Here is a 26,889-nt window from a genome sequence, read left to right on the forward strand (position 1 = left end):
AGCTTTTTCTCACAGCACATCTACAGCTGCTTTTTCTCACAGCACAGCTACAGCTGTTTTTTCCCACAACACAGCTGTACCAAACTGGCCCAAAGTTACTTTGAACTACAGGTTTGGGTAGTCCTATTTATTGGAAAAATTCTGCTAATTTTTTTAAAAAAAATATTTGATACATAAGAAATTTCAATATTTCAAATAATTACTTAGGTAAACTTCACATGTTTAGTTGTATGAACACTTTAGATATTTATGTGGTACTTACCTTTTATTTCTATATGAATTTGTATATATATGTACATTAAGTCTATAAAGTTTGTGAATTTATTTTATTTTAAGTTTATTGGAATGTTCAGATATATTTATTAATATTAAAATAATTGCAAATTAGAATTAAAAAATAATTATGAAAATATTTTATAAAAAGCCAAAATAATAATAAAAATAAAATAAAAATATTTTTTATAGAAAAAAATATATTTAATTTCGATTATTATGTAATAATTGAAGTTAAATGGTACCATTGAACTTCAGTTATTATGTAAAAACCAAAGTTAAATGATACATTTTAACTTCGGCTGTTATGTAAAAACTTCGGTTAAAGTTAAATATCTTTAATTTTGGTTTTTAAATAATATTAATTTCACTCGGATTAATTTCGGTTAATATCTCCATGAGACCCGAAGAATAACAAGCAAAAAAATCAAAGTAAAATCTAATTTTGTGGTTGGGGTATTTATTAATTTGATTCATTCATTAATTTTTTTGAACCATTTCAACCAGCATAAAATGTCAAAGCATATATGCGAATGTCAATCTTCATAGCCAAATTCCCTTGTAACATCTCAAAATATTGGTGATATTATCTGAAATTAGAACAAAACAATCCTCAATGTGTAATGATGATCCTAATTAATGAAGCCTATAATTGTTTATAGGAGAAATAATCTTGGCCTCAACAAGCTCCAAACTGTCTGTCTTAATCATTCTTATTTTATAAAATTATTTTTTCATCACACTCAATATCATTTCAAATTTATTCGACATTCTCTTTAAAAAATTACTTTGCAAAGAATTGTGAAAATAATATCATTTTGCAAAACAATTCACCATATTTTTTATTATATTTGATTAATAGATACACGAGAAAGACTTTTAAATATTTATCTACTCGTTGCATAATTATATTTTTGACACACATGTTTCAAGTAACGTGAAAAACGTAAACATGTGTATCACACATAAGACTTTTCTCGACCGACATGATTTTTCGTGCCCAATGGACCATACACTGCACTGGTAGAAATGCACCCAATACGAAAGAGAAATGCTAAGTGGTATGTTCAACCAAACGCTAGCTAAAATGGGAGTTTTGTGACCAGCTAGATTGGTAGGAAAGGAAAAGCACTTGTTTTGCAAATATTAAATATAAATAATAGAATAGTTCATTTTTTTTACCAAAAGATATTGTAGTGGCTTGATCAAGCTCTAAAGCTTAGGAGGCTTTCTAATTTTAGTGGCTTGCTCAAACCCATATGCGATTTCAATCAATTTTGGTTCAGAGCCTCTCAGTCCCCCAAAGAAAATGCGAAATGGCACCCGTTTACCATAGCCTGCCGGCACAGTAATCCCAGGGAATCCACCAATAGCCAAGATTTTATCGACATTTTCGTAAGGGAAAGCAGATCCACCAGAAGCCACCAATGCATCTAGCTTGTACTCTCTCATCAACTTCACAAAACCATTTCTTGTTTGTCTTGCTAAAGTGGCCAATGCAGCCTTCTCTGCCTTTCTTATTCCATTTGTTGCTTCGGCTGCTATAAGTAACTCTTGCCCATATTCCTTAATTTTTTCCTACAGCCCAAAATTTAATTGGTCAATAATAATATGTATATATACTGAATTAGTATCATGTACATATTCTTACCAACTTGGAGTTTTTCTTGTTGAAGGCTATGACGTCGGTTATGGATCGCACTGGCGATGACACGAGCTCTTTTAGGTATGCATTTAAATCTATCTTGAACTCAGCAATAATTGCAGTATTTTCACTCGATACATCATTCATGATTTCGTCAATATTTGTTATGTTCAAATTATCTATCACAATTGCGCCATTTTTCCTGATTTTGCAATAAAGTATTAATAGATTTCACACCAAATTAAATACCGAAAAGATATATAGAATTAAAACATGCTAATAAAGATATTGGACTACCTTAGTGTGTTGAGATGTTGCTCAAAAGTATTATGCAGAAATGTGTCAATCTCTTTAGAAATGTTGAATTCAAAGTAGGGATGTCTTACAATCCCGAGTCTCTTTCCTTTGAGTCCATTTGATCTAAGAAATTGTGCATAGCCACCTTTCGGAATATACTTGGATTTTTCTATTGTTGCTTTGTCATTCTTATCAACACCAGCAATGACATCAAGAACATAAGTGGCATCTGAGACTGTCCTACAAATTGGTCTATTTCAACCACAACTCATTCAGTTCAATAACTAGTATACATATGTAATATATAAACCGTATTGTAAAGAACGTACCCAACTGTATCTTGTCTGTGAGAGATGGGAACAACCCCTGCTCGGCTAGTGAGACCAATAGTTGGTTTGATGCCCACCACTGAGTTTAAGCTGGATGGACATATAATAGAACCAGCTGTCTCTGTTCCTAATGTAACCGTTGCAAAATTTGCAGCTGCTGATATTGATGACCCACTACTCGATCCACAAGGACTTCTGAATCCCATTTTGTAATAAGGGTTCTGTGTATATATGCATATCATATCTTTGTCAAATATTAATCATTTAAGAGAGCAATTACTAGCTATAATACCCATGTATATAGCCCGTTTGGTAAAATTTTTGTTTTTAAATTTTTTAAATACAAAATTAGAAATATAATTTTATTTTTGTATCTTTATTTTTAAAAAATAAAAATATGTTTGGTAACTATTTTTGTTTTTTGTTTTTAAAAACAAAAAATAATAAACGCGTTTGATAACTTTTATTTTTTACTTAACAATATAAAGTGTTAATTTGAAGAAGAGAAGAAAAAAAAGAAAGGAAAAATTGAAAATTATTTTAAAAAAATTGAAAGTGAAAATGTTCTATTTTCAAATTTAAAAAAAATAATAAATGAAAATAGAGTTATCAAACATATTTTATGTTTAATTTTTAAAATTTTAATTAATTAAATATTTTTTTTTTTTAAGTGTTATCAAACAACGGTTTCACAAAATTTAATTCACGTCATCTAAAACATGTATTAATTGTAATGGTGTAGTCACTAGTCAGTACGCATATTGAGAAATTCAATCAAATTCATTAACTTGTCACACAGTTTTAGGATATTATTGCTAGTTCAGCTTTGCTTTTATCACAAGATGGACCTTTTATAAAGTGAAGGAATGCCTTGCAATTCTGTATTGGGATAAGTTAATATGAAACAGTGACCGTGGAATCGACAAGAACTTACCACCCCTTGGCCCCCTCTGGCGCTCCAACCATTGGGTGCATTGCCTCTAAAAGCAGACCACTCGGTCAAGCTGGCCTTTCCCAGTATGATAGCCCCAGCTTTCTTGAGCTTGGCCACCACTCCGGCGTCTCGCGGCACGACTGAGCCAAGCAACGCCAGTGAGCCAGCAGTGGTGTTCATCTTGTCCTTGGTGGCTATATTATCCTTAACCAGAACAGGTATTCCATGGAGCTTAGAGAACGATATTGGAGCCTCTCGTGGTCAGCCTTATCGGCTAGAGCACCAGCATCTGGATTTACTTCTATGACCCCATGTAGAACTGGATTCAACCGTTGGATACGGTCTATATAGAACTGTACGAGCTGCCTGGAGGTGAGTTTGTTGTGTCTGAAAGCGAGTTGGATATCGTCTACGGTGGCTTCTTCGATTGAGAAACCTTTATTAATAGCATCGGCAGGCTTGAGAGAGTGGTATCCAGTTGAAAATATAGATAAAAGAATCAGAACTAGTAGATGGCATATAGAAGAGAGAGATAAAGCACCCATGGTGGAGGAGAAATGGTTTTCTTGAGACTGGACCTTGATGATGATAATGCTAGGTCCGACAATTATTATAAAGATAACAAAAGATAACTAAAGAGCAATCATGGTGTGTAACATGCTTGGCCATTAGTAGCTTATTGCACTACAAGAACATGGTTTAAAAATAGTCACATGTTTAAAATGTTCCATCTGTATGTGGAAAAGAAACTAGTGTTATCACAAGAAAAAGATAAAAAAAGAGTACGTGGATGAACTTTGGTCGATATATGTGATGTGTGAAACGGGAAGGTAAAGTGGCTTTATTGATTTAAAAATTTAGTAATTAGCAACCTATTTGGCTTTTTCTAAGTTGGGACTTCTTTAAATACATGATTTATGACTTTTTAGAAATTGTGCTTTAGCTCATTTTGTACATAGTGTTTTAACAAATTATTTTTTAGATTTTATATTTTTTAAAATAGTTCAAATAGGCCCCTAAACTCTATTTTGATCAAAGTTTTTTCAATTAAAATCACAAATAATTCATCAAACTAATAACAACTCAGAACAAAATAATACAGTCATTCTGACTAAGTACTCTGTTGTTATATTCAATTTTTTGTTCATCAAAATCTAGTTTAGGGGCCTATTTGAACAATTTTACAAAACACAGAGTCCAAAAAATAATTTGTTAAAACACATGATCTAAACAGGTAATGAGTCAAAATACAAGGTCTAAAAATGTATAAACTCTTAAATATATATTGGTAGCTAGTGTTTTAAATCAATATCAATAGTTAATTTTAGTATTATTTATAAGTTCCAAATGTTTTTTTTTTATCGTGTATAATGTAGATATAAATGACTTCTCAAATTTTTTTAAGAAATTTTAAATAATTTAGAATACTGAAATCATGAATTAAACCGCACGTAATATTCCACGCGTATGCAATAAGCTATTTGAATACTAATTTTGACATCTTAAATTATATTAATAAAATTACAACTTATCCATATACCTAAAATATTAAAAGTATCTATAGTTAGTGACCAATAATTTTTCATATACATTTATATAAATATAAATATTCACTTTAGATATTATTTAGATAACACAAAAATGAATTCAAATTTCTAACCAGAAACTGATGTTAATTAAATATGGTAATTATAATAAAATATAGCTAAGTACTATACGAATTTATTAATCCTTCATTCAATATATTTAACTATCTAATCATTATTGTAAGGACCGTCGGATACCATCTATTTCCCCATTGGTATGATATTGTCCGCTTTGAGCCTAAGCCCTCACGGATTTGTTTTTGGGCACCTTCCCAAAAGGCCTCATTCCAAAGGAGATAGTATCCATCCTTATATACCCAAGATCCTTCCTATTTCTAGCAAATGTGGGACTTTGGTTGTACACCCAACAATCCTCCCCTCAAACAAAGGACCACCTTGCCTCCCCTCAGACGATTACAGATCTAAACCTGAATCCCTCGATTCCAACACTCAAGATCCCCTTGAGTAAGCTAGATGAATCCCTTCACCAGCTAGATTCGAAATCCCTTCGAATACCTGAATCCCTCGATTCCAACACTCAAGATCCCCTTGAGTAAGCTAGATGAATCCCTTCACCAGCTAGATTCGAAATCCCTTCGAATCAGATTTGAACCTCCGATGGCTCTAGCAGCAAGCTTCACCTCCTTTGTTTGGCAATCCGAGGATACATTCACATGGCTAATTTTTGGGATCCGGCTTTGATACCACTTGAAATTCCGTTTTTTATGATTACCAACTTAATTATTTAAATAAAATAATTAATTATTGAACTATTACATAAATGTTTAAATAGATACAAAGACTGTTTGAACAGAAACCAGATATGTTTAAACAGTTTGTGACCAGAAGATAAAAACGAACATAAAGTAAAGAACACACGAATTTTTACGTGGTATCAGCAATCTTTGCAGATTGCTACTAGTCCACGAGGCCACGCCCAGAGAATGAAATTTATTAGAAGAATATCTAAATGATTACAAAACCAAATTGACTTATACAAATAAAGACTCGCTCTTGAATTTGTCGCAACTGTTGTAATCTAAACTCCTAATCAAATTTCTGAAGTGCTAAGATCTTGAACTCCCTTCAAATCATAACACTTGCACTTTTCCTCCCGAAAAGTGACTCACGAACAAGACTTCTCCCGAAGCTTGATGACCAAGGTCCAAGTGTGTTCAACCTGCACAATTAACACAAAGAAAACAATACAGAAGTACACTATAATAAACCACTAAGAACTTGCTGGACTCAAGTTCTTCACATAATAAAAAGTCTCTCTAAAACTTGAAAAATATTTGGAAAATAATACACCAAGAGAGATAATAAAAAACCAGCGACCTAAGGATGATTATATACTTTTTAGAATCCCTTTAGGTCGTGGAAAACAAATCAGAAATCAAACAGGCAATAAATGGAAATTCTTCCAAAACAGGAAAGTCAGAATCTATTCAAACAGATTGGCAATCCGTTCAAACAGATTCATTGAACCTGGACAGTTTTTCAACCCAGTTTCCTTAAATAAATAAGGAAACAATATATCCTTTATTATTGCAAGCTGTACACGATTTCTGGGCAACCAAATCAGATAAATGAAAATAAATACTAATAATTTCCATATAAACCAATTTCAAGAAAAGATATTCTTTTATAGGAAATTATATATTTATTTTATAATCATATATAGAATAATCTGATTTATATCACACAAAACAGGAAACTAACTATTTTCGAAATGTACCAAAATATTTACAAAACAGGAAACTACTAATTTCGAAAATACCCTTTTAATTAATTTTGTCATTATTGTCACTAAACTCTTAGTGATATCTTGTGATTATTTTCCGTTTGATTTGTTTTGTGTAAAATGTCTTTCTTTGCAGAAGGTAGTTCGGTGTCTCGACCTCCATTGCTAAATGACTCAAACTATCCATATTGGAAAGTTAGGATGAGAGCTTTCATAAAAGCTCAAGATGAGAAAGCATGGAGAGCAATTTTGTCTGGATAGTCACCTCCTACTGAAAAAGGTGAAGATTGAAGCACAATTGTAAAATCTGAACTTGTTTGGGACACAGAAGAGGAAAAATTATCCAGCTATAATAATAAAGCTCTTCACGCCATATTTAATGGTGTTGGAGAAAGTTTTATAAAACTTGTTTCCACATGTGTCTCGGCTAAAGATGCTTGGACAATTCTTCAAACTCAGTTCGAAGGAACTGTAGATGTTAAAAGGTCTAGATTTATTATGTTACAAACCAGGTTTGATGACCTTAGAATGTCTGATTCTGAAACACTATCTGAATTTTATGAGAGATTATCTGATATTTCTAATGAGTATTTTGCACTTGGTGAAAAACTTGATGATTCTGTTCTTGTTAGAAAAATCGTTCGAGTTCTTCCTGACAGATTCAATGTTAAGTTCACTGCTATGGAAGAGGCAAAAAATTTCAGTACTATGAAGGTAGAAGAACTGATGGGGTCACTTCGTACCTTTGAGTTAAATCAAAAGATTCATCAAAAAGACAAGCCAAGTACTTCCAAAGAAAAGGAGAAAACCATAGCTTTCAAGAGCACTGAAAAGGAAGTCTCAGATGATGAAGATGGTGATAATGAAATGGCAATGCTTGCAAAGAATTTTTGAAAATATATGAATAAGATAGGAAACAAGAAATTCAATGGCAAGTTGTCAAAAGGTAATCCTTCTTCTCTTAAACCTTTTCAAACTAATAAAAAGGGTATTCAATGCAGGGAATGTGAGTGATTTGGTCACATCCAGTCTGAATGTGCAAATACTTTGAAAAAGAACAAAAAAGGTATGATTGCTACTTGGAGTGATAATGACTCTGAAAATAGTGAAGATGAGGAAGGTAATGTTGCTCTCACTTCTATTTTACCTGGTTCTAAATCTGAAAATGAAAAAATTGTTTGCTTGAATAATGTTTCAAAAGATGAAGAAAATTCTGATAGTGATGAATCTGAATTGAATGATGAGTCTTTGAGTGAATCTTACAAAAATATGTATGGTTCATGGGTGAAAGTGTGTTATGAAAATCGGTCATTGGTAAGCAAAAATAAAGATTTATCCCTTGAAATTAAACAACTTACTAATTTGAATGAAAATTTGGAAAAAGAAATAATTTCAAAAAATGTTGAAATTAATAAGTTGTCTAAAGATTTGGATACTCTTGAGAAAAATGTTAGAATGCTTAACCCCGCTTCAACTATTTTTGAGAATAGACAGAATTCAGGTCAAAGAAGTCATGTGGGATTGGGTGCTTCAAGTTCTCAAAAATCAAAGAAAACTGTCTTTATCTCGGCTGGGATGTTATCGTCTGATGTTCCTGTGTCATCCTCAGTGAAATCTGTTGGTATCCAGTACTCGGATTGTTCCAACGGAAAGGACACAGTCAGCAGGTAAATACAATGGTAAATTCGAAAAATTCATTCCAATCTGCCATTTTTGTGGTAGGAAGGGTCATATTCGTCCTAAGTGTTTTACTCTTATGAATTTTGCTAAAAATGAATATTTTGAAAAATTCAATTATTTTGATGATTTCAAAAGAGTAAAAAAGGATAATGTTCAATCAAAGAAAATATGGATAAAAAAAAAAAATTGTTTTGCTGGTTTTACTAGTGAATATGATAGATCTGCTTCTTCATATTTTTGGTATTTTGACAGTGGTTGTTCAAGACATATGACAGGTGACAAGTCTATTCTTACAGACATAAAACCTATGCATTGTGGGTCTGTTACTTTTGGCAATGGAATTGAATGTAATGTTCTTGGTATGGGTACTCTTAACTTTGAAGGGTTGCCTAGAATCAAAAGAGTGTTACTTGTGGAAGGTCTTAAAGCTAATCTTCTAAGCATAAGTCAAATTTGTGATCAAGGTTATACTGTTAACTTTGATAAAGAGAATTGTTTTGTTTTAAACAAGAATGGTGAGAATGTTCTTGAAGGTTATAGATCTAATGACAATTGCTACACTCTTCTGCCATCTATTATGTGTCAATCTGTTGTAAGTAATAACACTGATATGTGGCATGCTAAACTTGGTCACATAAATTTCAAAACCTTGAAAAAATTGTCACATGCAGGGAGTGTTCGTGGTTTACCTAAGCTAGGTAAAGAATCTGATGGTAAGTGCAAGAGTTGTCAACTTGGTAAGCAATTGAAAATTACACATAAAAGTGTTTCTGACATAAACACTTCGAAAGTTTTAGAATTGCTTCACATGGATCTTATGGGTCCAATTCAAATTGAGAGTTTAAATGGGAAAAGGTATATTTTTGTTTGTGTGGATGATTTTTCTAGATATACTTGGGTGGATTTCTTGAAAGAAAAATCTGACACTTTTGATGCCTTTAAAACTCTTTGCTTGAAATTAAAAGTTGAAAAAGATTGCAACATTGGAAAAATTGTTCGTATAAGAAGTGATCATGGTAAAGAATTTGAGAATTCTGTCTATGATGATTTTTGTAAGTCTGCAGGTATCTCTCATGAGTTTTCAGCTCCCAAAACTCCTCAACGGAATGGAGTTGTAGAGAGGAAAAACCGCACTCTTCAAGAAATGGCTAGAGTGATGCTAAACAGCAAAAAATTGACCAAACGGTTATCGGCAGAAGCAATTAACACTGCTTGCTATATCATAAATCGTGTTTTTCTTCGTCTAGGTACATCTAAAACATCTTATGAAATTTGGAAAAGTAAGAAACCAAGTGGCTTACTTTCATGTTTTTGGATGTGTTTGTTACATTTTGAGAGATAGAGAAAATCTTGGTAAATTTGATGCTAAGAGTGATGAAGGTGTTTTTATTGGATACTCCACTAACAGTAGGGCCTATCGTGTGTATAACATGAGAACCCAAACTGTAATGGAGTCGGATAACGTTGTTATTGATGATTCCAGGGATTTTTCTGAGTTTTCTACTGAGGAAGAAATTGAAAGGTTTATTGATGAACCTACTGAAAAACACGAAGAAGCTTGTGTCAGTGATACTACTGTTGCAACGTCTGGTCCATCTGTTCTAACAAATCGCGAATCCGATGAAACAGATTCTGGACAGACAGAAAAGAAATTTCCAGATATTATTTTGGATGAAGTCCAAAAGGAGCCATCAACTAGAGTTAAGTTAAATCATCCAGCAGATTTAATACTTGGAAATCCAAAAGACAGTATGGTAACACGAAGAAGGTTTAGTAATGTTGTTCAATTTTTTTGTTTCTTATCTCTAATTGAGCCTAAAAATGTGAAAGAAGCGTTAACTAATGAAAATTGGATTAAAGCTATGCAGGAGGAATTGGAACATTTTTTTAGAAATAAAGTGTGGATCCTTGTGCCAAGTCCGTTGCATACTAATATTATTGGCACAAAATGGATTTTCAAAAATAAATCTGATGAATTTGGTACAATCGTGCGAAATAAAGCAAGATTAGTGGCACAAGGGTACACACAAGTGGAAGGAATAGACTTTGATGAAACATTTGCACCTGTTGCAAGACTTGAATCAATTAGATTATTATTGTCTATTGCTTGCTTGATTGGTTTCAGGTTGTTCCAAATGGATGTCAAATCCGCATTTCTCAATGGGATCTTGAATGAAGAGGTATATGTTGAACAACCCAAAGGGTTTGAAGATCCCCATGCACCTGATCATGTTTACAAATTGGAGAAAGCTCTATATGGTTTGAAGCAAGCCCCTCGGGCTTGGTATGAGAGACTCTCTCAATTTCTTGTTTCTCATGGATACAAAAGGGGTGGAGTAGATAAAACTATGTTTATCAAAAATATTAAATCTAACATAATTATTGCTCAGATTTATGTTGATGATATTGTGTTTGGTTCTACTTCTGACAATGAGGTGCATGTATTTGTGAAGAAAATGAAAGAGGAATTTGAAATGAGCATGGTGGGAGAATTGACCTATTTCTTAGGTTTGCAAGTCAAGCAATTAGATGAAGGCACATTTATTTCTCAAAGCAAATATGCTAAGAACTTGGTGAAAAAGTTTGGTCTTGAAAGTTCAAAGATTGCCAAAACACCAATGGGAACGACTGTGAAGCTATCCAAAGATGAAAAAGGTGTCAAAGTGGATCCTACACTGTATAGGAGCATGATTGGTAGTCTTCTTTATCTCACTGCTAGTCGACCTGATTTGAGTTATAGTGTTGGTGTGTGTGCCAAGTACCAAGGAAATCCCATGGAGTCTCATGTTGCAGCTGTCAAAAGAATCATTCGATATGTTCATGGGACTGTTGATTATGGTATTTGGTATTCAAAAGAAACTAACCCTAATCTAGTGTGTTTTACTGATGCTGATTGGGCAGGTAACACTGATGACAGAAAAAGCACTAGTGGAGGATGTTTCTTCTTGGGAAATAATCTTGTTTCTTGGCACAGCAAGAAACAGAATTCTATTTCTCTCTCAACAACTGAGGCCGAATACATTGCAGTGGGAAGTTGTTGTGCACAACTTTTGTGGATGAAGCAAATGATGATGGATTATGGGTTTGATCTTGACACTTTAACTATTTTTTGTGATAATACAAGTGCAATTAATATTTCAAAAAACCCTGTGCAACATTCCCGTACTAAACATATTGATATTCGTCATCATTTCATAAGAGAATTAGTTGAAAATAAAGTTCTTGTCTTGGAATATATTGAAACACATAAACAAATTGCAGATATTTTCACTAAAGCTCTTGATTCGGTTCGCTTTGATTTCCTCCGAAAATCTTTGGGGGTTTGTTCTCTTTAAATTCTCTTGTTATGGTGTTGTTCGCTTGATCTAATGTGTTTTTTTTTTTTGTTAAGAAAATTGTCAATCAATTTGAAAAATTTGTTGTGTGTCAAGCTGGATAATCTGTCTTGTGTTTATGAATCAATGGTTGTATATTCTTGAGAGAAATTTAATCTATTCCTCCTAGGCATATTCGAGTAAATTAATCAATGTTTAATGTTTGAGCTTCCTTTGTGTAGCATTGTTTCAAGCTCCTGTGCAAGAATAGAGCTACCTACATCAGTGTGTGAAAGCTGTCTTTTGAGTAAGTTGGAACTTTGTAACTCGGAGTTATGAAAAAGATACGCTACCATAGAAAAGGGCTACCACTGGTGTAGTGTGACAGCGTCTTCATGGGTTACAATTATTTTAATTTCGAAAAAGACTTATTTGTCATTGGGCAATGTTCCCTTGCATACACTGTCACACACTTATGCTTGAAACAATGCAATAAAAATTGTACACAGTTTATAAAAAAAAAAAAAATGTGTGTCAGACTCATACATGTTGATTGATTCACTTAAGAATATGTGCTTGTGACTGAATTGTGCTTTATTTCTCTCGAATATTCTTTCTAATTTTTCATTTTCACAAGTGTTCTTATCTTTGGTTTACACTAACACTTATTTTCATTTGCTTGATTTTATTCTTATCAGGATGACTCTTTTTTATCAAAGCAGATTTTTTTTTGGGTTGAGTTTTTTATTTTTGTGCATATATATAAAATAAAAAAAAATGATAATCAAGGTAATACATGGTGGACCGAATCATTGTGGTGATTATGAGAAATTATGCATTTAATTGTGTGATTTAATATATTCTTTGTCTCCAAAGAATTTATTTTTGTATTCATTCTCATTTTGGATTATCATGATTTGTATCTTTATTGTCTTGTACTTTGTTTAGGAATTTTTTTTTTTTAGAAAAAAAAGGGAAAAAGTCAATAAGGAGATCGTGTGGGCTATTTGTTTCTGGTTACCTTTTTTGGATTGGATTTTTATTCATATTACATTTTTATAAACAGATTTTTTTTAAAAAAAAAAGGTAAGTTGTATGCAGATCGTGTGTATTAAAGGTTGTTTCCTTTTATTGGTTAAATTAATAATTTAAAAAAAAAAGGAAACCTTTTATTGCCGTGGATGTTCATTTTGGGTAAGTATTATATTTAAAAAGGCATGCCATTACCCTATTTCTTCTCACCCACGATTTCACTCAGTTATCTCTTCTCCTTCTAATTTTTTTTCTCTCATTTTCTTGTAAGTGTTTTTGTTTTTCAGAAAAAAAAATGGTAAGAACTCGTGGTGCTTCCTCCAAGAAGATCCTTGTTTCTCAATCCAGAAAGGTGCCATCTCCTTCGCCTCCTCCGTCTGTGTCAACAGCGCTTCCTTCTGTTCCAGCAGCTGCCACAACTGTTGGAAAGTTCTACAAATCCAAGGCACGCAAGAAGGTGTTTTCGCTCTCTCATGAACACCCTATGGTGTTTCCAGATATCTCTGCTGACATTGACAATGTTGCACCACCATCTGAAGTGGTGGTGCCCTCTCGAGCCAAGGACCATTCTCCTCTTCCTTTTGATTCGTCTTTGGAGGCTAGGGCAAAATCGAAATTTGTTTCATCCTCTTCCAAAGCTGCTGCTGCTAGGTTGCTCAAATTGCCCTTGAAGCCGAGTCAGTCCAAGAAAAATTATGTGACTCCCAAAAGGAAATTGGGGTTGGACGCGTCTCTTTCTCCCTTGTCTGCTGCCAAGAAAAAATTGAAGGCTCATCCCCCTTCACTGTCTTCCTCCGAATCTGATCCTGAGGAAGAAAAGTCAGAATCTGAAGCAACTCATGATACCACATTGTCTGATGAAACGGTTCCTGACAATGCAGAATCAGAGGCTGAGTCTGATGAGCCAGAAAAAGAAGACATTGTCCCCTCTGAACAAGAAGCCGAATCTGACTCAAACCAAATTTCATCTCCTTTGACATCCAAAGCTAAAGGGAAGAAACCTATTTATGGTTCTACACCTTCTCCAAAACGTTCAGGTGTAAATTTTAAACCTTATTCTTCCATTTTTTGCTATAATGATAATGCACGTGATATGGTTCTATATGCTCAAAGGAAATTTATCATAGAAAGAAATTATGTCTTAAGTGATCATCGTCCTTTTGGTGTGCTAACAATGCTTCAAGATCGACAATGGACTGGTTCTTTGGTTAAATTTTCTGGTTTTGTGGATAGAATAGTCAAGGAATTCTATGCCAATCTTACTAATGAAATTATTGAACCTTCATCTCCTCTATATAATAAAGTGTTTGTTAGGGGCCATTGGTTCTCTTTTTCTCCTCAAGACATTGCTCTTGCTTTGCATCTTCCCCTTGCTTTCGAGGATGATGTTGATGGTGCCTCTCTTGACAAGGACATGGTTATCACTGAATTGGTAGGTCAAAAAATGGTATGGCCATCTAATACAGTCATCTCGGTCTCCAATCTCACCTACACTTATGCTGTTCTCCATAAGTTTGCCACAACAAATTGGAAGCCCACTTCTCACACTGCCACTATCTCTTTTGATATGGCATCATTTTTGTACAAGGTGGGGACTGGTCTTGGTATAAATTTGGCTTCGGTTATTCATGATCAAATCATTGGGTTTCGCAAAGGTAACAGGAAAAACTTGAATCTTCATTTTCCTTAAGTTATTTATAAAGTGTTGAGTATGCAGAAAAAAGATCTCCAACGTGATTAAGAAGACTTGGTGGCACACTACTGCTGCTTCCTACAAGGCCTCTGCCCCTCCTTCTGAAGCCACTGCTGCTCCGTCCTCCAAGAAAGTCAAGCCCCAATCTCTGAAGATTGCCTCGGATGACATTCCTCATGCCCCATCCTCTGTTGCCACAGATTCAGGACTTGTTGCAACAGAAATAGTTACTGTTCGAGCCTCTGTTGATTCTTTGACTGCTCGAGTGATGTCAATTGAAGGACTGCAACGTTCTGTGTTGGAGGCTGTTCAATCTCTGTCCAAAGATCCAGTTGTTTAGTTTTATTTTAGTTTTTGTCCATTAAACATTGATACTCTTTTTTGTTTTATGGTTCTTTGGCTTCTTTGAAAGACACAAAGGGGGAGAGTAGATACTTTCCAAAAACCTGTTTGTTTGTTGTTTTGTTTAACTCTGGACCTTCTTATTTTGAGGGGGAGTTAAGTCCAGTTTCTTTACATGTTTGTTATAAGTTAATGCATGTTTGCAGGGGGAGTTCTTTTCTTTACTTATCACTAACATTTGTGTTGCAGGTTTTTGAATTAATTTTGTCTATCAAATTGCCAAAGGGGGAGATTGTAAAATCATTTATTGGCATTTTTGACAATAATGACAAAATTAATTAAAAGGGTATTTTCGAAATTAGTAGTTTCCTGTTTTGTAAATATTTTGGTACATTTCGAAAATAGTTAGTTTCCTGTTTTGTGTGATATAAATTAGATTATTCTATATATGATTATAAAATAAATATATAATTTCCTATAAAAGAATATCTTTTATTGAAATGGGTTTATATGGAAATTATTAGTATTTATTTTCATTTATCTGATTTGGTTGCCCAGAAATCGTGTACAGCTTGCAATAATAAATGATATATTGTTTCCTTATTTATTTAAGGAAACTGGGTTGAAAAACTGTCCAGGTTCAATGAATCTGTTTGAACGGATTGCCAGTCTGTTTGAACAGATTCTGACTTTCCTGTTTTGGAAGATTTTCCATTTATTGCCTGTTTGATTTCTGATTTGTTTTCCACGACCTAAAGAGATTCTAAAAAGTATATAATCATCCTTAGGTCGCTGGTTTTTTATTATCTCTCTTGGTGTATTATTTTCCAAATATTTTTCAAGTTTTAGAGAGACTTTTTATTATGTGAAGAACTTGAGTCCAGCAAGTTCTTAGTGGTTTATTACAGTGTACTTCTGTATTGTTTTCTTTGTGTTAATTGTGCAGGTTGAACACACTTGGACCTTGGTCATCAAGCTTCGGGAGAAGTCTTGTTCGTGAGTCACTTTTTGGGAGGAAAAGTGCAAGTGTTATGATTTGAAGGGAGTTCAAGATCTTAGCACTTCAGAAATTTGATTAGGAGTTTAGATTACAACAGTTGCGACAAATTCAATAGGGAATCTTTATTTGTATAAGTCAATTTGGTTTTGTAATCATTTAGATATTATTCTAATAAATTTCATTCTCTGGGCGTGTCCTCGTGGACTAGTAGCAATCTGCAAAGATTGCTGATACCACATAAAAATTCGTGTGTTCTTTACTTTATGTTCGTTTTTATCTTCTGGTCACAAACTGTTTAAACATATCTGGTTTCTGTTCAAACAGTCTTTGTATCTGTTTAAACATTTCTGTAACAGTTCAACAATTAATTATTTAATTTAAATAATTAAGTTGGTAATCATAAAAAACGGAATTTCAATTATGTTCCATTTATATATTATAATCGTCACATATATTTCAATATTTACGACGATATTCCATGGAGCTTACACAACACAAGGATATTGGTGGAGCCTTAACCTTTCTCTCGTAGTCTGACCACGAGCATCTGGATTCAGTTGAGTTGAATTGAAATTTATTTTACTCATCTTTTTTTTTTTAAAATGTAACTTATATGATGTATGCAATAGTGTGGAAATGATACATTTGCAAGCATGTGAATCACTAAACAAAAATATATTTTAAGTAGAATAAATAGGATTTTCGCCCCCAAATTATTGCCACTGTCATATCGTGTCCTTTGAATATTTCGCATTGTTAAAAATTTCCCCCGAATTATACACGTTATTGAGTTGTGGGACTTCTGTTAGATTTCAATGTGGCTAACGGAGAGCAGATTTAGCATTTTGGGTACTCACGTGGCAGTATCACGTCACTGCTACGTGTATAATTCAAATTTAAAAATTAATTTTAAAGATTAAAAAAACAAAATATTAATTCAAAAATTATGTAATCTATTTTCTTATTAAAAAAATATATATATTTTTACTTCTTTTTTCTTTCCTTTTTCTTTTTCCTTTCTACTCGACTCCTCAACTTCGACTTCTCCTTCATCATCTTCTACGTTTTCTTTTTCAGGTATTCATGTTTTGTGAGGTTTGGGGTCAGCGATGACGGGGTTGGGGCCGCGGTGACGTGGTTGGAGAGTTGGATTGCGGTGTTGGGGTTGGGGACTACGAGCTTGATCTGTGAGGTTTTGGGTTGGCGACGATGAGGTTGCGGTCGTGGACCGCGGGGTTGGGGTCGAGGCTTGCAGAGGTCGAAAGTGAAGGTGCTGGGGTTGGGGATGAGTTCATATATGCATTTTTTTTCTTGGCCATTTAAATCTATGCTTTAGTTTTGTGTTTAGGTTTTGCTTGTAAATAATGATGTTAAATTTATTTGAGATAAAAAGTTTGGAATTGATTTGGGAAAGTGAAGAAGATATAGCAATGGAGTGTATGTAGGGGTTTGATTTAGATTGAGATAATGATTAACAATGGGTGGGTATTAGGATGACGGAGAAGAATTGTGAGAACTAAGGATTTAGAAAGAAAAAAAATGGTTCTTTTAATTGTTGTTTTTTTTATAATTTAATTAAGCTTTTTTTTAAATACAACTAATACACTAACTTTATTTTGAAAATTTAATAACTTTATAACTATAATTATTTATTAATTGATTTTATTTAAATAAAATCTTTTTTATTTATTTTATATTTTGTTTAATTTTAAAATTATAAATTTTTAGTATTTATTTTGTTTTTTTAATCTTTAAAATGATTTTTTTAATTAATTTTAAATTTGAATTATACACGTGGCAGTGCCATGTCAGTACCCAAAATGTCAAATCTGTTCTCCGTTAGCCACATATGATGAAATCTAACAAAAATCTCACAACTCAGTAATGTACATAGTTGGGGAATAATTTTTAATAACGCGAAATATTCAGGAAGCACGATGTGACAGTGGTAATAGTTTGGGGGGGGGGGGGCAAAACTCCTATTTATTCTTTTAAGTATTAGGTATAAGCAACATACAATGTTTACTTAATTTTATTTAGAAAATGTATTAATTTATTTTTATTATATTTCTTTCATTGTACAATGTTTGCTTAGTTTTATTTAGAAAATGTATTAATTTATTTTCATTATATTTATTTCATTGTCATATAAATTTTAAATAAATAACATAAACATATTAGAAAAAATTAAACCAAATTAGATACATACTTTTTTATATATAAAGATATGGTGTATTCTAATTTTAAAATTAAATTTTTTTTTAGAAAAAATATCTACGAATTTCAATATAATAAAATATTAAAAAATTCTAAATTAAAACTATGAATTTAAAAAGTTTATTTGATCAAATTTTAATTATTTAATTTAAAAAAAATTAAAGCCAACAAAAAATTATATATTATTTAATTAATGGTTAGAGCAATTAAAATAAATAATTTATCATTAAAAAACTAAATAGCAAAATAAAAATATATATATGTTTGGATGAACAAAATATGTTAAATGATAAAATAAATCATTAATAAAATAAAGAAAAAAGTTTAAGCACATAAATATTTTTCGGTTATAGTTTTGAAAACATAATTGATAGAGTAATTTATATACTTTTATATGAAATTTTAAAATATGTGATGAGAAATTATTATGACTGATTTATTACTTATTATTTAATTTTTTAATTTATTTAATTACCTTATTTAGATAATTTTATTATTTTTTTAATATATTTACTTTATTTAGATAACTTTAAAATTAATAGTGTTAGAAAATAATAAAAAAATGTTAAATCTAACGGAAACAATGGTGCTGTTTGATAACATTTAAAAAATAGTTCTTTATTTAATTAATTAAAATTTTGACAATTAAATATAAAATAGTGTTTGGTAACTCTATTTTTATTTATTATTTTTAAAAATTTTAATTAAAATTCATTAAATTTTGAAAATAGAATTTTTTTACTTTCAAAATATTTTTAATTAGTTTTCGAATTTTCATTTCATTTTTTTCTTCTCTTCTTCAAATCAACACCTCATTTTGTATTGTTAAACAAAAAATAAAAATAAAAGTTATCAAACACATTTCTTATTTTTTGTTTTTAAAAACAAAAAACAAAAATAGTTAGCAAACATATTTTTATTTTTTAAAAATAAAGAAATAAAAATAAAAATAATATTTCTATCTTTATATTTAAAAAATTCAAAAATGAAATTTTTATATTTAAAAAATTCAAAAATAAAATTTTTATATTTAAAAAATTCAAAAATAAAATTTTTACCAAACACAACTAATATATGTATATAAAAAAAAAGAGGAATCATGTTGTCTAACATACATGGCCAATAGTGTACTACAGAAAGAACATCTAGTTTGAAAAATAGTCGCATGTTAAAATAGACGTTCCATATATAAAAAATGTTTATGTGTTTTATCCAATTATCTGTTTTGATCATGTATTTTGATAAATTATTTTTTGGACCTTATGTTTTGTAAAATGGTTCAAACAGAACTCTAAACCTGATTTTTGTCAAAATTTTCTCAACTGAAATCATAAATAATTTACCAATCTAACAATTGAGAACAAAAATAAAATCATTCTGCTTAAAAACTGTGTTGTTATATTTAATTTTTTCTTTATCAAAATTGAGTTTAGGAGTCTCTTTGAACTATTTTAAAAAATATAAAATCTAAAAATAAATTTTTTAAAATATAAAATCCAAACGTGTAAGGAGAAAAAACACATAATCTAAAAAAAAAAAATACAAACCGGTTTAAATTTCTTCGATACCACACTATGCGAATTGTGAAACCAGAGGATAAAATGGCTTTATGAATTTAGTAAGGAGTAACTTATTTGACTTTTTTCTTCTTCTTATTATTTGGACTACTTTATATTTGTGTATATATAATCACTCATGAGAAGTCAAGCCAAACTTAGATGTTTATATAATATCTTAAGCGGATTCTACCCAGGAAACTATTAATTAATCGTCTGTTCTATATGGTGGGATTTATCATACACTGCAACATAATTGGGGATTATCGGCGAAAGGGCCTGTCGGTAAAAAAAAAAAAAAAAAAAAGGGAATATGCCTCTAGAGATTATTACCAGCGAGACACCGCAGGCAATGGACCGTCGTTAATAATTAGTCGGTATTAAATATTATTATCAGGAGACTGACACCTTGCCGATAATAATATATTAATACTGGTGGATTATTAAGGATGGGCCTCGCCGGTGTACAAGTAGTCGGACATCGTATCTGACTCATTTAATACCGACGGGTCCTGCCTCTATTAATCTACCGGTAATGAATTAATTATTTTAAAAAAAATAAATATTAAAATATATTCATTTGAATTTATTTAAAAATAAATAAATATATAATAATTTTTTAAAGATAATAAAATTTAACATAAATTAAAATTAATATTAATAACACAATTAATATCCATCAAACAAAATTACATATAAACTAATGATAAAATAAACATAATAAAATATCAATTGTCTTAATTTAATGAAAAAACGTAAACTAATTATCTTTGTTTGGATCGGGCCAATTAGGAGAGAAATATTCATTAACATTCAGGTCAATATCTTTATCACTGTTACGAGACTGCGACAATGGTGGTGAAGCAAACTGTGGTGCTGGTGGTGAAAGGTAATAAGCTGGTAGAGACTGCTGCGAAGATGATCCAAACGAGTCTACAAATTGTCAAGTCTGTGGTCGTGCCTAGGGAGACTGATGCAATAAACTCTCAAACTAACCATACCTCTGCTGCGGTTGCTGCGAAGAACTCACAAACTGACCATACCTAGGCTACTGCGATGATTCTCCAAACTCACGATGCCTAGGATATGATGTCTGAGACCCTCTAGGAACGTTAGGGTAATAAAGAGAAGGGGACTGGGAGGAGCGTCCATACATGTACTGAAATTGTTGTGATGTGCCTCCATACATGTTAGGAGAATTCTATTGAGGTGGATGAAAATGTTGTTGTTGTGGCATCGACCTAGAAGGTGGACTTTGAGAAGATATACCAACTTCAGGTTGTGATGGTAAATACTGCTGCAGAAGGCTGTCAAACCGTGAGTCATAAAGAGAACTGGTATGCTGAGGGTTACCAGATGGACATTGTTCAGATCTTACCATCTGGAGCTCATCACACATTGCCTTCATCATCTCCGCCACAGTAGCCATGTCTTCTTGGGGCGTATGAGCAGGCGGGGCTTGGGGCTAATGTAATGACCCAACTACTCTAGACTTTTGGACCATTAACAAAAACTATACATAAACACTAATCCTTAATAAATCTTTACAAGTGAAAAGACCATAACTTTATTAAGAAACTTGTAAAAAATAAAAGTTAAACCTTACATAAAATATCAAGTAGGATATGGGATCCCATTGTTTTAAAATCAAAACATGACATAATTAAAAAGAGATTTACATAATAAAATGCGGAAAAATACATGTAAAAACCATAAGAAACAAAACTACATCCTCGAATCGAAACGCTCGGCTCTTGAATCCATTCCGCCTCAATACACATTCTCCAAGCTTCCAAGAACCTTTCCCGCCACTAAGACTATTTCCTGCACATATAAACAAAAAAGGAGTGAGCCTAATGCCCAGCAAGGAAAAATCTAACACATAGTCCATATACATAAATTTAATAAAAACATAAAAACATAACATAACACTTATATCACATACATACTATAATGACCATTATTACTTAGGGTCCCATAGACTAAACAAGTCATATGCCCATTAGATTAGTGGGGTCTTGCTAGCTAAGCAAGTCATATGCCCACAATCTATTTGGGGCTTGCTAGTCATATAGGTCATATGCCCAAGCCTACAAACATACTCAATCATAACATATTTCATAACATAAAAAAACATAAGATAACATATAAAAGCATATAACACATAAATCCTATCCTATTTTCCTTACCATAATTACCGGGATATGAGGACAGAGTTGGGACTTTGGAACACTCCTAAAAACCATTTGTAACAGACTGAGTACTTTGAAGAAAAGAAATGAAAGGAATGGGAGGGCTATATTATTGAGAATATACTTACCAAAACCTTATGTGCAAGTTCTTAGATTTCCTAATCAAAATAAAGAATAAGGTTAGAAGGCTGAGTAGAAGACTATGAGAACTTAAATAAAATAATAATACCAATGAACTAGAGTGTGGAAATACCTTGAAGATTTGTAAGACCAATCTAAACCTTGAACCGAAATGCTTATAAAACCTTACTTCCCAAGTGTTTGATAAGCTTATGATGATCAAGCTTATGATTCCCAACCCAAGTGTTTACACTCTCACACTCACCTAGCAACTTGCAGCCTCTGAACTTAGAGTAATAGATGAATAAATGGCTGGGTACTAGGTCCTATTTATAGAGTTTAGGAATGAAGAGATCTTCATTTAACTTGAATAAAAATAATGGCTTTTTAAGTGAAAATAATTTGAATTATCGTTCAGCAGAGGCTGAAGACTCGTTCAAAAATGTGCTGGACTTATCAAGAGGTTGAAGGTTTGAATGGGAAACGACTTTGAAAACTTTCAAAATGTGCTGAGAGGGGCGATATATCGCCTGGGCCAGTATGCCTGAGGCAATCGTGCAACGTTTCGTATTTTTCGTATCTTCGTGCTGCGATATATCGCCCCTATAGCTGCGATATATCGGCATACGCTGATTATTTAAACACGAAATTACACATTTTTAGCTTAATTTAAATTGAGTAAACAGCCTTGACTAAGCCCTCTAACATTTTCAAAGTTGTTGACTGACCTTAGAGCATTCAAATTTTACCCTTAATAAATTTAATCCTTAAAATACTTAATCATTAATAACCCATACATAACATGTGCTAATATCTAATTGGTTCTTATCTAAACCTTATAATATAATAAATATTACCCTCAATATCAGTCATATTAATCAAACCTTAGGTTAAAATTAATATTCCTAAACTATAGGTTAAACTTAGAAAATCTACAAGTACTACTACGAGTGTCCAAATAAATCCCGGTCTGAACCAAAAATCCACAGTTATAACAATAATACTATTATTACTATTATACTACTATTTAACTTAGCTAAGTAAAGTTCTTGGACTCTATAGCTGACTTTGACTTGTGGAGCTGAAAGTTGATTTTTTTCCCCTTTCTTTTTGCTATAACCCACTCCTCTTTGAAAGTTAGACCTCTCCCCGAGCACTTTACTCATAATCTTGTATTGATCGACCGGCGAGGAATCAATACCAAATCCAGTTTCAGATCCATCCGTCGGTCCTTGAGACTGCCTTTGAAGTTGTGCCTTCTCAAGCTCTTGCGTCATTTTTTCTTGTTCATAAAAAGTGTTAGAAACACAACAATAACATAGTTTTATGAAAATAATAACACAAAAGTTTCTCGACCTGCGTCGTTGACAAAAGCTTTTGTCGATTTTCTCAAATGACTATCTTTCCAAGTATCAATAACATCTTCATCAGGGTTCACCTATACAAATGTAGAGATAGTGTGTTAGAAAGTATAATTTTGTTAAATTAAATTAATATTTTTACTTACAAATTGGTGACGCTTAGCTGCAAACGATTTTGGTTGGATCACACAATAAATTTTGGGCTAAAAAATAACTGAACAATATCTTTCCAGCTCTCCTTGGTGCAATGGTCAGGTGGGGCAATGATGACACTTTTCAAATCTTCTGGTTTAGAGTAATATTTTTGGAAGTGAGTATGTCTGAGTTCTTTCTCTCAGAATATCTTTTGCGCATCTTTGTGTAGATAGTTTTCATAATTATCTCGGGTTCTGGATGACCATCAACATTATAAAAATGCTACATTAAAAAAATAACACGTTAGTTGAGTTTGTAAATGATTATAATAAAAAAGTAAGACCATAAGACATGTTCTAATTTTTTACCTTCATCTTTTGTACGACTTGATCCTTAAATTATTGAGGTACATCAGCAAAATCCAAGTAATTTCCTGACAACAACATGGTGACTTGGAGGCCTATCTAACAGACAAAAGCTTGGTCCTCCATCCTAACCACTTTGTCTGTCCTAGGATCAAGTTGAAGATCTAGTGGTTTCCCGGCATTCCGCCTTCGGATTTCAAGTGGTATGTTATTAGCAAGGCCACGACCCTTTCTTCTCGGCTGTTGAGCTATCCATATTTTCAACAATCACCAAAATTCGTAATATTAATATAAATTAAACATTCGTTGAGATTGGCTTTCAAGTTGTGACCAAAAATTGAAAATTATTATTAACTTGACTCCCAGGAGGAAGGTACCCTACTAGGATATGGCGGGTCTAGACCACCACCATCTCCACCGTGATAGGTGGCTATATCAACTCATATTGTACTTAAGAACAAAAATGATTAGTTAGTATCAAATTAACTTTTACTACTCATCCTCAACAAAGATCAAATATCACCAATGGAAATGAACAAAATGATTACAAGTCTTATCTATTATATTTTAATGCATTATCTTTATTACAAAAATATAAAAACTATATAGAATAATCACTATCACTCTCATCATTTATTAAATTGACATCAATCGGAGACACATGATTAATATCATCTTCACAAAGATCAACTAGCAATTCATCTTCTTCATCGACTTCTTCTTCGCCTAAGTCGTCATTTATGAAATTATCATCCACTTGATCAGTAGGCGAATTTTGTATAATACCAATATATGTTGCAGGTTGATGAGATTCCATAACAAACTGATCAAGATCCACAGTCAACACAAAATTTGATGAGCTTGTGTCATGTACAACATCAACATCAACATTAGCTTCATCGTCCTCGATGTCCCAAATTTGACGATGGTTGACATCTTCAACAATTTTCTAGTGTCGACCTCTAAGTAGGTCATCGAGATAGAATACTTGCTTAGCAACTATATACGGCTCATCTTTGTACCATTCGCCATTGACGTTTATACTAGTGATATTATTTTCAGTGATTGTTTTCTTCATTATTGGATCAGTATTAAACCATTTGCACCGAAACAATGCCACTGAATATGCACTAGTGAAAAATAACATCAGTTTTTTCTAGAAGCGTGCCATAATAGTTAAAACCTTCTGTTCCGGCAACAGACATTCCACTATTCTATGTGGGGCACTTTTGATCTCGTTCGTATGCCATAAATCGAACAGTGTTCACTATACAACCTTCGTAGTAGGCTGCCAAGTGATCTAACCCAGATGCTAAAGCTAGCAACTCATCACCATTTTCTAAAGATCCAAGCTCGTGCAAGTCATATATTTAAATAAATTAATAAACCTATATTAGAATGAAAAAAAATATCATTACAAAAATGAAAGTTTAAAAGTACTCTCATTTGTACCTTTTTATGAAACCACGGGCGAAAAAATTTCTTGTGTAAAAGATTATGATCACCATCCGGGTATTTCAGTCTGATCTCTTCTAGGTGTTCATTGTGAATTTGAATGGTGTTACTATATTCGATAAAACAATTTGGAATGAACATAAATTTTAATTCAAAGGGAACAAACTTACTATAAAGTAAGCCTGAATTTTGGGAGATGTTGACGCCGTTTTTCGCCAACAGTGAATAAAGAGCATGAAAACAATAAGTAGTTATGGCCAGGAAAATACGATAAAACAAATGGGATTTTTTACGTGGTTCAGAAGTTAACTCTGCCTAGTCCACGAGTCTTTGTTATTAGAACTTAAGATGATTTCTGGACATTCTTCAAGAATGAATTCTCCAGAGTTTCTCCCACGATCACAAAAATTCGCCCCTTTTTCATGGTGCATGACCCCTCTATTTATAGAGAAGATTTCTGAATACTATCCCACACATTTCGGGAAGTTATTCTGTATATGTAAATAAATTAAATGGCATTAAAAGCCTGTAATCCTATATACAAGGAAACGTCCCCTGAAGATCAGGGAGCGTATAACTGAATAATAAATATCCCTTGATTATAGGGGATTTACAGCAATGAATGCAGACTGCGTCTCTCCTAAATGATTCACTAAGATATTCAAAGTTATCAACCTATATTTTCAGTGCCGTGTTCACCTAGGTCACTTAATGACTTTCGAGCTATAGCATTTTCCCGAGATCATATGGCTTCGAGCTCATACTTATGTCAGGCTCGGAACCCATGATCCGAGGTCATCCGAGAATAGACGTACTTCGATGTCTGTCTTTCGAGCTTGTGAGGGCTTCGAGGCTACCATCTTTGAAGTTGCCCCTGCTTTGTAGGCTCGGTGCCTAGGTTGCGAACACGTGTTCCAGACATTACGAGTCCATTCCTGACGAATCCAGCTTTCGAGATCACAATTCTTAAGGCTCGAAATCTGGGTGTAACAGGAGAATTGTCAAATATGAACCATTCAACAATTTCATGAGTCGCACGGTCGAGAGGCTTGAGAGTTCCCTTTGTTAGGGGACGACATTGAGATTGAAACACAGAAAGGTGTCGTGGGACATACACCTCATCTTCATTGCGATCAAGATGATTGACATAAGAATGCATGAAACTGAGACAAATGCTCAATCTAGAACGATTTTTAATGATCTTTGGACGACCACACTAGGAGCACTACTCTCTGTGATTTCCTATTATGTTATAATGAAATTTTTCTTAGGTCTTCCTAGAGTCTAAAACATAATGTCTAGTGAATCATACAATTTTAAATAATTAGGGAGTAGCCACAACATCTTTAATTATATAAAATTATATATTAATTTGAAAGGATCACATAATGGACAAAATTATGATTGATTATATAGATATAATAATTTTACCTCACATGGATTATATTATATTTATATAATAAATTAGGATAATATATTAAATTAATTTTCTTAATTTACCCACAGGAGTTATGATAATTAATTTAATAGTTTTATCATAAAGTTTAATAAAGATAGAAGTATCAAACCTTAATTTATCCCAAATAATTCGTTTGAATAATATATCATCTTTTACATCC

The 26,889-nt window shown here is 32.5% G+C and overlaps 1 protein-coding gene and 1 pseudogene across 1 annotated transcript; one reads left to right on the forward strand and one right to left on the reverse strand.

Annotated features, from left to right (window-relative positions):
- Positions 1 to 1,084: 1,084 nt before the first annotated feature.
- The window catches only part of LOC133788612 (probable amidase At4g34880), a 75,407-nt pseudogene continuing 49,602 nt past the window's right edge, over positions 1,085 to 26,889 (reverse strand).
- Positions 13,130 to 14,867, forward strand: LOC133794141 (uncharacterized). The gene is made up of 2 exons (XM_062231373.1): positions 13,130 to 14,478; positions 14,552 to 14,867. The coding sequence occupies exons 1-2, from the start codon at positions 13,130 to 13,132 to the stop codon at positions 14,865 to 14,867; spliced, it is 1,665 nt and encodes a 554-aa protein (XP_062087357.1).

This window comes from Humulus lupulus, chromosome 1 (assembly GCF_963169125.1).
Source record: "Humulus lupulus chromosome 1, drHumLupu1.1, whole genome shotgun sequence".
NCBI classification, from domain to species: domain Eukaryota; kingdom Viridiplantae; phylum Streptophyta; class Magnoliopsida; order Rosales; family Cannabaceae; genus Humulus; species Humulus lupulus.

What these genes read in the sequence shown, in the direction of transcription:
- LOC133794141 (XM_062231373.1), top strand. Translation starts at nt 13,130, where the DNA reads ATGGTAAGAACTCGTGGTGCTTCCTCCAAGAAGATCCTTGTTTCTCAA. An exon ending in ATTCATGATCAAATCATTGG is followed by an intron (nt 14,479 to 14,551) that starts GTTTCGCAAAGG and finishes TTGAGTATGCAG; the next exon opens with AAAAAAGATCTCCAACGTGA.